The 11,117-nt window shown below is 42.1% G+C and overlaps 1 protein-coding gene across 1 annotated transcript; it reads right to left on the reverse strand.

The window, feature by feature from the left end:
* Window positions 1-217: 217 nt before the first annotated feature.
* Window positions 218-7,451, reverse strand: LOC144056894 (retinol dehydrogenase 12). Its single transcript, XM_077574019.1, has 6 exons — window positions 7,226-7,451; window positions 5,064-5,303; window positions 4,693-4,782; window positions 3,478-3,666; window positions 3,277-3,386; window positions 218-571 (listed from the first exon to the last, which is right to left on the reverse strand). The coding sequence occupies exons 1-6, from the start codon at window positions 7,380-7,382 to the stop codon at window positions 392-394; spliced, it is 966 nt and encodes a 321-aa protein (XP_077430145.1). The 5' UTR covers window positions 7,383-7,451; the 3' UTR covers window positions 218-391.
* Between the last annotated feature and the right edge of the window lie 3,666 nt (window positions 7,452-11,117).

An 11,117-nucleotide genomic window follows, 5' to 3' on the forward strand; every position in this document is an offset into this window, starting at 1 on the left:
CGTGTGAGTGTGTACTCATTGGTTAGAAACACCTATGAAAAAACCCACGGGTTACCAACCAGAGTCTTTCACTAACCCCAGAAACATCTAAATTCCAACAAATTAAGGAGACCTCAAGACCCCACCGGCCAACAGCCCCCGCTCCCCCCATGAACAAAGCCCCCCCACCCCCATCCACCCGCCACCCACCCCGCCACCCACCACAACCAAGCCCCAGACGCCCCCAAATCCCCAGTTGTGTGGTGCATTAAAATTGGAGGAGAGTTGTATTAATGTATTAATAAATTAAAAAATACAATTGATTGAACCTTATGGTTTAAATGTTACAGCAGTCACTTAACAGCAAGCATATTCAATTGGACCTCTTTCTGTTATCAGCAGGAACATTGTTTCACAGCTTGGACGTCAGTCTTTCACAGATCTCAAAGTCCTTGACGGCGAGGGCTGCGTCCCGGGCCAAGGGGGCGGGGAGGACAATGGAGCAGTCGCTGTCAAAATACTTTCCACTTATGCCTTCTGCTTCCTCTGATACGGCGCAGTAGATGGCGCTGATTGCCCCCTCCTCTGCGGACTGAGCAGATGTGAAAGTATGGTCAGCTAACAATTACACTCACCCATCAGTGGCTGTCGGTTTCCATACATAGAAAATGCATAATGTATATTTTTTCACGTTTCAGACAACACTAGGTATCGTAGATACATATCATATCATATGTTTAATAGATAGACAAACCCTATTATGCATACTTATTGCCCACCCTGTATAATTACAATACAACAATCCAACCCCAACAAATCAACTCAAACATACATTTAATTTCAGAGACATTTTAAATTTCATGTATATATAACTTTGAATGCTGACAACGGCAAGCGTAGTGGTTCTTAACCCTGCAGTTCTGTTTGTTTGAGAGGAACAACCATAATGGCCCTGTTTAGACATCCAAACGTGTCAGAAATGTGCATAATCCAAATTCAATTATTCATTTTAACCAGTGTGTTAGGCTCATTTCTCAGGAACAGCAATAATGTGTCTGGGTCAAAATGATCCGGAGGTATATTTAACTATGCAAAATTGTCGGAAACTCTTTTATTTTTACTAATAACAAATATAATACTTATTTTTTCAACTTAAGTGTTGCATTTGTTTCTCTGGGTTAGTAGTAACATCCTGGGTCAATTTGACCCAGGCTCATATGTAATTATCCAAAAGTATCAGAAGTTTTTGTGTGAGTGTGTAATCCTGCTTAACTAACAAAACCAATACTTAATTGTCATTCTTGTGATTCTCTCTCTTTTTTTTTAAGTAACACAAATGCTTTAACAAAAATGTGTACAAATTCAATTTTTATTGGATATGTTGATTATGCGTAAGCAGAAGTCTATGCCTAAAAACTGCTTTCAACATTTACTTTAACGTTCAAATGGGTCAGTAGCAGAAAGGTTAACTTTATTCGAGGTATTGGACCCTGCAAGTTTCATACATGTATTCACAGAACCCTTTGTAATCAGAAAATAAAACGGGATTTTTTTTCCAAAATTCAAAACACAGTAGATATGTATTTTATTAGTGCACAGAATGAAACCAACAAGACATGTATTTTACAAACACACACTTAACACCCCCCCCCCCCACCCAAATCAATGGAGCTTTTGCTGTTGCCTTACAGAGTCAAGATATGAAATATGTGGCTTGACCTTGGCAAATATCACTCTCATATCATTTCTGCAACAAAGTCTCTCTTTTCTTTTCTTTTTTTTTTTTTTTTTACATGTCTACCATCTTAAAAAAAGGTTGCTTGCAAAAAATACGTTGTATCAAACAATATGAGTATGTCAAGAGCTTTCCTAGCACTAAAAGATTACAGTACAATGTGGCAACACCAAATATTGTGGCCAGCAATGTGGCATGATCAGCTGCAGCCACTGATCGGCGCGTGACATCATGAATTATACAGGTGGTGTGAACAAAACAGACATGTGTCTTGAATCCACTGAACCCCTGAGAAAGACTCACCGAAACCAAGCTAAGAACACTCTAAAAACAGTTGGGTCAAAAGTAACCCAATTATGGATCAAAAATGGACGATCCACTTTATGGGTCAATTTAACCCAACTTTCTGGACTGTTTAATACAAAATGACCCAATTTTTGGACCCAAGTAAAGGATCTGACCGATATTAATGATTTGTTTTACACTAAAAGACCCATTTCTTGACACAAAGTTGGGTCAAATTGACCCAAGTAGAGGGTCGGTCCAATTTTTGACCCATTGCTGGGTTATTTTTGACCCACCTGTTTTTAGAGTAAACCATCGATCGAAATGGAAAAACAACTTTTTAAAAACGAAAACTAACTGAAACTACATTTTATGTTTACAAAACTAAGTAAAACTAACTATAATTATAGCAAAAATGTCCTTTGTTTTAGTATTTGGTAATTAATTTAATGCACCTTTGAGGAAGATTTTAAATGTGATTTTAAGTATATTTATTTAACCGGAATAAGGACGTTTGAAAGTGTCACACAGAAGTGATGTCATCTAGCAGCAGCCAATAGAAAAGCACCTTCAGATGACGTGCTCTGAGGCAACAACAAAATGCAACTCTAGGAATGAAATTAGTTACTTTTCTCATTTTACCATGGTAGTTATTAAATATTGTGCACAAGCAGAGGTAGCAAATCCAGGTCCGGAAAGTAAAAGCCCTAACACAGTTTGGCTTTAAACCACATGCTAGCTAGCTAATTCCCTGGCTAGCTCCCATGGTGCTCGTTTACCAGCTAGGGAGCTAGCTAGCTAACTAGCATCAATGGCTGAAGCCAAACGGTGGCAGGGTTTTTACTCTCTGAACCTGGATTTGCCACCACTGCACACAACTAATACAAAAAACTAAACGAAAGCTAATACTGAAACTAACTAAAAGTATGCATTTTTTTTTTTAAAAACTGATACTAATAAAAACTAACAACCACCCTGAAAACTAATTAAAACTAACTTAAATTAAAAAACAAAACTCAAAACAAAATAAAAACTAACTAAAATTAAAATTCCAAAACTATAATAACCCTGGTGTAAAGTCTGGGCCCATTTAGGTGAACACAATGCTATTAATCTGTCAAATTTATGTCAACAAATGCCATTTAGTTATTCTGCCTGACACAACTTTGTGCGAGGTTATTCCATAATTAGTTGATAAGCATTTGAGAACATTATTCATTATTCTTTCATGACATCAGTGTCAGTGTCAGTCCAAATAAAGTTGACAGTGCACTCACCTTGAAAAAGAACTGTCCAATGAGGCTGAAGATAAAACGAATCCTTAAGGGATAGTGCCTCATCATTCCCGTCATGACAATACCAGGGTGGACTGAGTTGGCGGTGACATCTACGTAATATCAACACACATGCATGCCAACAAAAATATAATGGCAAATTTGCAGGATTAATGCATGGAATTCAAAGAAATTTTAGCCTACCTGATCCTTGAAGCCTCCGTGCTAACTCATTAGTGCAGATGATGTTGTGCAGCTTAGTGTGGTTGTAAACTCGATCAAGATTGTGAGTAACATTTTCTCCATGAAAATGAGAGAAGTCTACTTCACCCTTTTTGTGGTTGACAGAGCTGACAGTGACAATACGTGCTGGAGCTGAACTTTTTATCAGGTCTGAAAGAAACAGTGGGGATCGGGTGGGGTATCGCAGAGTGGATGAGTACTTAATCATGAACAAACATTTTTTTGTGCATGTTTGCTCAGATTATAATCACAGAGATTTTCCACTGAAGTTTTTAAGTGGAAGTCAACCTTAAGCGGCCATTTTGCCACTTGCTGTCGACTGAAGATCAATGTTTGGTCAGGGCTCAGGCAACAACCAATCAGAGCTCACCTGTTTTCTGAAGCTGCGCTCTGATTGGTTGTTACCTGTGACCTGAGCAACATTGATGTCATCTTCAGTCGACAGCAAGTGGCAAAATTGCCGCCCCCTTAGATGGATAAAAATGGCAGGATTTTGCTGCTTAATAATAACTCATATTCCATTCACGCAATATTAACCAGAATGCCATATTTAGACAAACGGGGCCGCATAGAGCATATTAGTGTCAAAAATGTTTGTGGGGTTGACTTCCCCTTTAAGATGATGCATAGCACAGAATCTGTTAAGAGTTTTTAATGACATCTTGCTAGCTAATTACACTGGAGACAATGTGTCTTATCTGACTGCAGCATTCAATACAGTGGACCACAGTATTCTGAAGCACGTTCTCTGAAACAGGTGGGCTTTAGTGGTAGCGCTCTAGAGTGGTTTACTTTATTTGCCAGACAGAACCTTTTGTGTTAGCCTTGCTTGCTCTGAATCCTGCTCTGCCTCACTGTTGTATGGTGTTCCACAGGGTTCAATCATGAGGCCCCTGCTGCTTTTACTGTATTTGCCGCCCCTGGGTTCTATCTATTTAGAAAACTTTATTTCCTTCCATTGCTATATGGATGACAGTCTGATATATGCCATGCTGAGCAAAAAGGACTCTTTCTCATTTGGGCAACTTTTGTCCAGTTTGCTCCATGTAGGCACTTTGTATGCAATGTGCTCTATAAATAAAGTTGAGTTAAGGTTTTGTGGCTCATAGCCAGGTGGAAATGACAGTTATGTAATATTCAACCAATACAATATAAATAAGAGTTCTCTAACCCTACCGAGTAGCAGGTTTGTGAGGAGGAATGGCCCCAAGTGATTGGTTGCAAAAGAAATATCAAACCCATCTTTGGTAATCTGCCGGGGTAAACCTAATGGAAGAAAGGGATACATATTAGACTTGTACTTCCACCCCAAACCTTTGTTTTCTTCCCACAATGTAAACATAATGAATGGGTGTTGACTTATATTATTTATAATACTGCCATGGGAAAACAAAGTGGAATTAAAAAACAACACATGCGTATTGTGGATATGCACTTTATGCAGTATCGGTTTCATATAAAGATTTCCCTGCATTTGATGAATTCTGACACATTCTTATACAACTTACGAATACCACAAAACTAAACTTCAAAGTGAAGTGTATCACCTGACACTGCAGCATTGTTGACAAGGATGTGAAGAGCGCTTTCCTCCTCCAGAATTTTCTCCGTAAAATCTCTGATGGAGTCCATTGAGGAAAGGTCCACCTGATGCACATGGACGTCACTGTTTCCTGTTTTTGCTTGGATTTCTTCCGCTGCTGCTGCCCCACGAGACACACTTCGACAAGCCAGAATGACACGGGCACCCCGGCGTGCAAAGTCCATGGCGATGAACTTTCCGATCCCTAAGAGTAGAGTGGAAGAGAAAACACAGTAGCGCAGTGCGATCAGAAAGTGATATTGTGCAAGAGCTGAAAACAGAATTAGTCTATTGAGCTTGTTAATACAAATGCAAAAGCTCTTTCCTGAGAACTTAAATGATACATGCAATAAATACTGCAGCCTGTATTTAGTATGTCAGAATAACACCTTCCATTAGAGAAAACAAATAAAGTTGTCTTTACACATAGCATTGTCGCATAGTCGTCCTATCCAGCATGTGATAACATACTGAAGTTCCCTCACATCGATTGAATAGGGTGTCCGCAACAAAACAGGTAAGATGAGTGCATAGCAGTTCAATGTAAAATGAGACATTCTACTTTTCATGATATTTGTTGTTTGAGTTACTGGCAACACCAATGTAATATTTGTTAAGATAAAAAGATCTGGGTTTTGAAGTTTTGTCAACAATTCTGTTTGAGATTTAAAAAAAAACAACTCTTAACAGCAGTTTGAAAACAGAAATGGTATTTTGATTAATTTAAACTTGAAAAATGAAAGCAATCTGATTGAAGAATTCATGATTTCAAGAAAGAATACTTCTTAGGGATATTGTGTGGTCAGAATAGTTAATCATTAGATTCATTTGGGCAGAAGAGAAGTCTTACACTACCCACAAAATTATGTTCAATCACAATTTTATCACATGCTAATAACTTGCTAATTTATTATGCTATCATTGCTTAAAATGGTACGAACACGACGCCAGCACCAGCCGTCCACATCAAAAACTGCGGTCATGCTGAGGTCCCTGAACGTACAAAAAGACATTACTAATTCACAAAATCAAATGCCCGTGTTCTTTTTCAAAGATCTTAGAACCCGGAGCGATGTGATACACGAAATAGAAAGCCAACTAACCCCTGTCATGCAGATACAAATCTGCATGGAAAATTACCTCCATTGCTCGCAAGCTTCCTACTGCAACAAAGTATTCAATATATGCGACAGTTATGCTGCACAGTAACCAGAGAGTTAGGGAAGAAGTTATTATTTAAGTAGGGGCAGACCAAAATTATTGATTTGTTAAAAATAAAAAAATAAAAAATAATAAATAAAATAAAAATAGGACTTTGATTTGACAATATTTGGAGAGTGAATATATGTACCTATAATGTTATTTGATATTATTATGAAGTATGTATAAAGTATAAAAAGTATGAAGGAAGAGTTTGCAATTCTTTACACTGGTCAATAGTTATAGGCCTACAGAGTGCTTTTAGAATATTGTATAGAGGCTCCATTCAAAAAATTAATACTTTCAGAATCCAATTCCTACCGCTATCAATTCAAATTAACAATCACCTTGACTGTTTCTTATAGTAATTTCTCAGGACACTGTGGGTTATTGTTAACTGTATGTTATCAAAATGGTGAATGACAATGAAAATACAATCATGAAACTGATCTGAGTTTCACTTTTGGAACTGAACTGCCGAAGCAAATGAAGTTTTAAAGCATACTCAAATTCATTGAAATGCATTTGTAATGTTGACTGTATGATTTTAACAATTTGGCTGTATACTTAATAACATCCCAAATGAAAAAATACGACACATGCATTTACCGCACATGTGATACATATTAACTTTACAATTGTTTTATAGTGGCTATATCATCTTGACCATGACTGTATTATTAATGTCTCATGTTACCCAAATACATTTCTAACTTGGCATAAAATGATTTAAATTAATATTCAAAGCTAAAAATAATCACATTTGCATTTGTAAATATTTCTTGTTTAGTAAATAGTTAATTTTATACACAAGGGGAGACAGAATACAAAGCTTTCAGCTATAAGGGTTTCATTTCTGTGAAATAATTAAATGACATAGAAAAAAAAGCACTGCGATATTGCAGGAAACACAAGACTCAAGCAGACCTGAATTGGCCCCTGTCACTATCGCTGTCTTCCCTCTGAGCTGCGTGGGGCAGGCACGTGGGTCCCAGGACCCTCTCCGCTGCAAGCGCACCACCATCCACAGCAGCATCGTGGTTACCATCCACAGCGGGTGGGCGATCACATCCAGCCAACCCATTGTACTGCCAGTGTGCTTGGAGAACAAGCAGATGAGTCCCGCAGCTGCTAAGTTTGATGTATGACAATGTGAGGCAGTCCACGGCAAGTAGGCGTGACCACTGAGTGCTCATGACCATGTAACCATATATGGTTACTGATTCATCAAGGATGTCGTAATCTATTGCCTTAGACACTGACACTCAACGTGGTTAGTTTGCAAGCTTTTCTGGTCATTTTCATGCCTGTCATTGACCATTATCTTCCAGTACCTGTGGCAGGTCGTTGTTTGTTTATACGGCACCAGTAGTGGAACCTGTTCAGCAAAATGTTTGTTTATTGCTCGCCTGCATGCCACCCTGCCACCCTGCCTACTTGACAAGTTTGCATGATTACACTTTTAGCAACACAACTCTTGTATCATTAAGCAGCACAAAATTAGCCTTTAGTCTTTTTAAATTCTGAGCTAGGTGACTATTTAGAAGAAGAAAGCTACCATCTATGGCCTATGCGGTCTTGTTGTCTTCAATGAGGGCGATGGAGCTACTTTAAAGGTGACTGCATAGTGGGGAGGAATCCTGTCTGCCCCATCTTGCCTTTATCTGCGTTTTTTATCAACAAAGCTAAATATTTTCGCTAACGGGCGGAAATCCTGCAGGCTATGTCAATTTCATATTTTTTTCACAAATCGATTCTATTGGTCTGTCCCCACTCGTTCTGTTATTTTTACACAATATTAACCAATTTAAAGTGGTGAATGTAGCTTAAGAACGAATCAATTGACACTCTTCAAGACTCAAAATGTCTGAGAAACTTTGCATATTTCCTCAATCTGAGTAAAGGCGGAGGGTTTCATTCACGTGGGAGGACCTTGTGAGAGAAAAAGTCACTGGTATGCATACCGCCGCCGTTGGTATGGATGGGAATTACTTCTTGCGCATGCGCTGTGTCATGTCTGGGAAGATCTGGCTTTGGTTGAGGGCCCTGAGTGGGTTCCCGCCCTTCCGCGGGTTGACCAATCCGGGTCCTCAGCCACTTGTGCCTGGCCCCAGGTGTGGCTAATTACCAAATTAGTGTGGGTGTATTTAGTTCCCGGGTGGTGATCAGCCCGTGTGGAATCATTGCCGCTTGTCACGGTCACCCCCGGAGTTCTGGCTGTCATTTTGATTTTTGTACCTTTTCAGTTCCTTGTTTATTTTAATACTAACCAGTAGCCTGGTTAGTGTTTGTTTGTAAAATAAAGCACGCCAGTCTCGCCTGCACTCCTGCTGTGGTTCTCCTGCCTCCCTGCATTTTGGGTCCTCCACTCCACACGTCGACAGACACCATGCCGCTCCGTGACCACACCGTGACAGAATGATCCCACTATAAACGGACCCAGCGGACCAAGAGGCAGGTACCGTTCCAGTTGTGGCGGTTTGCATGCAGCGCCCGCTTCCAGTTTCCGGCGGAGCGTGTGGAGTGCCCGTGGCCAGTTCTGGCGGCGCTCGCGCAGCGCCCGTTGCCGATGTTCTGGCGGCGCTCGCGCAGCGCCCGTTGCCGATGTTCTGGCGGCGCTCGCGCAGCGCCCGTTGCCGGTGTTCTGGCGGCGCTCGCGCAGCGCCCGTTGCCGGTGTTTCTGGCGGCGCTCGCGCAGCGCCCGTTGCCGGTGTTTCTGGAGGCGCTCGCGCAGTGCCCGTTGCCGGTGTTTCTGGAGGCGCTCGCGCAGCGCCCGTTGCCGGTGTTTCCGGAGGCGCTCGCGCAGCGCCCGTTGCCGGTGTTTCCGGCGGCGCTCGCGCAGCGCCCGTTGCCGGTGTTTCCGGCGGCGCTCGCGCAGCGCCCGTTGCCGGTGTTTCCGGCGGCGCTCGCGCAGCGCCCGTTGCCGGTGTTTCCGGCGGCGCTCGCGCAGCGCCCGTTGCCGGTGTTTCCGGCGGCGCTCGCGCAGCGCCCGTTGCCGGTGTTTCCGGCGGCGCTCGCGCAGCGCCCGTTGCCGGTGTTTCCGGCGGCGCTCGCGCAGCGCCCGTTGCCGGTGTTTCCGGCGGCGCTCGCGCAGCGCCCGTTGCCAGTGTTTCCGGCGGCGCTCGCGCAGCGCCCGTTGCCAGTTCTGTCGGCTCCCGTACAGCGCCTGCTTCCAGTTCCGGCGTTGCACGTCCTGCGGCCGCCACCGGTTCCCGTTCCGGGCAGCAGCCCCTGGCATCCTCGCCTGTGCCGCTGCAGCCCCTGGCATCATCGCCGGAGCCTTCATCCGGGTCCCGCTACAGATGTTGACTTTTGTTTGGGACCCGTCCCTTAAGGGGGGGGTACTGTCATGTCTGGGAAGATCTGGCTTTGGTTGAGGGCCCTGAGTGGGTTCCCGCCCTTCCGCGGGTTGACCAATCCGGGTCCTCAGCCACTTGTGCCTGGCCCCAGGTGTGGCTAATTACCAAATTAGTGTGGGTATATTTAGTTCCCGGGTGGTGATCAGCCCGTGTGGGATCATTGCCGCTTGTCACGGTCACCCCCGGAGTTCTGTCTGTCATTTTGATTTTTGTACCTTTTCAGTTCCTTGTTTATTTTAATACTAACCAGTAGCCTGGTTAGTGTTTGTTTGTAAAATAAAGCACGCCAGTCTCGCCTGCACTCCTGCTGTGGTTCTCCTGCCTCCCTGCATTTTGGGTCCTCCACTCCACACGTCGACAGACACCATGCCGCTCCGTGACCACACCGTGACACGCTGAAGGTACGTAATATGGTTATGGAAAACAGGCTGGATACCGGTCCCTGAGGACCAGGGTTGGGGACCTCTGCCTTATGGCATATGTTACTTTCCCCTTTCCCCATTCGTTACAAAGATGGAAGTCAATTTGAATGTCGACGCATGATTACTGCTTTCATGGTTTTCTCTCAGGATACAAGAAAAAAGAAAAGGGAAGCTACCCGGATAAAAGGACAGTCAAGGATCCACATTGGTCCGGATTTCACTTGCTGGTGTGAGCTAAAAAATGATGCAATGCGTTTGTCCTCATGGGAAATGTGGTCTTCCTTCAGGCATAACATTACCGCTTTTGACCATATGGGGCTGCTATAATCAACGTAAACTGAAAGTTCCTTAGTGTTGCTTTAAGTAGACTATATTCAATTCAACTGCTTTAAAGTAAAAATGTACATTCTCTGAAATTTGAGTACAAACATGTTTTCTACTGTCATTTTTTGGGTAACTTCATTCAATGAAAAACAAAAAACAAGCAAAAAAAAAAAAAGTTTGCACACAAAAGAGTTTCCCTCTTGTATTAATGTGCTTGTATTGTGAAAATAAAAGGCTTTTATGCTGGCAAAACAAGGTGTTACCTTGCAAATGCTGTGAACTGACCTAAAAAGACTTACAAAATTAACTAAAAAAGTTGTCCCTCGCTATATTGTAGTTCACGTTTTGCGGATTCAATGCATCATGGATTTTAAAATTGTATTTATTGTGGATTATTTGTTTTAACGCAGGATTTTACAGCAATTAGTTCTCCTCATTTACTGTTTCACTGTTACTGCAGACTCATGAAGCAATAAACGTGAGCTAGGAGAAAAGTGCAAAATGATCATTTCACATTTAAAAAAAGAAGCTAAAGTGCAATGTACTCTTATCCTGTACTTCTGTCCTTATTCTGTGCAATTCCTTATGTAAAAATGACTTTGGTGAAAGTACTCATTCAAATAATTGCTCAAGCAGATGTAATAAAGCGCAGGCCCTAAAATGTAGTTGAGTAAAAGTAAAAAGTATATTTTTACTGGATGTTTCCTCCTCATC

This window comes from Vanacampus margaritifer, chromosome 8 (assembly GCF_051991255.1).
Source record: "Vanacampus margaritifer isolate UIUO_Vmar chromosome 8, RoL_Vmar_1.0, whole genome shotgun sequence".
Lineage (NCBI taxonomy): Eukaryota > Metazoa > Chordata > Actinopteri > Syngnathiformes > Syngnathidae > Vanacampus > Vanacampus margaritifer.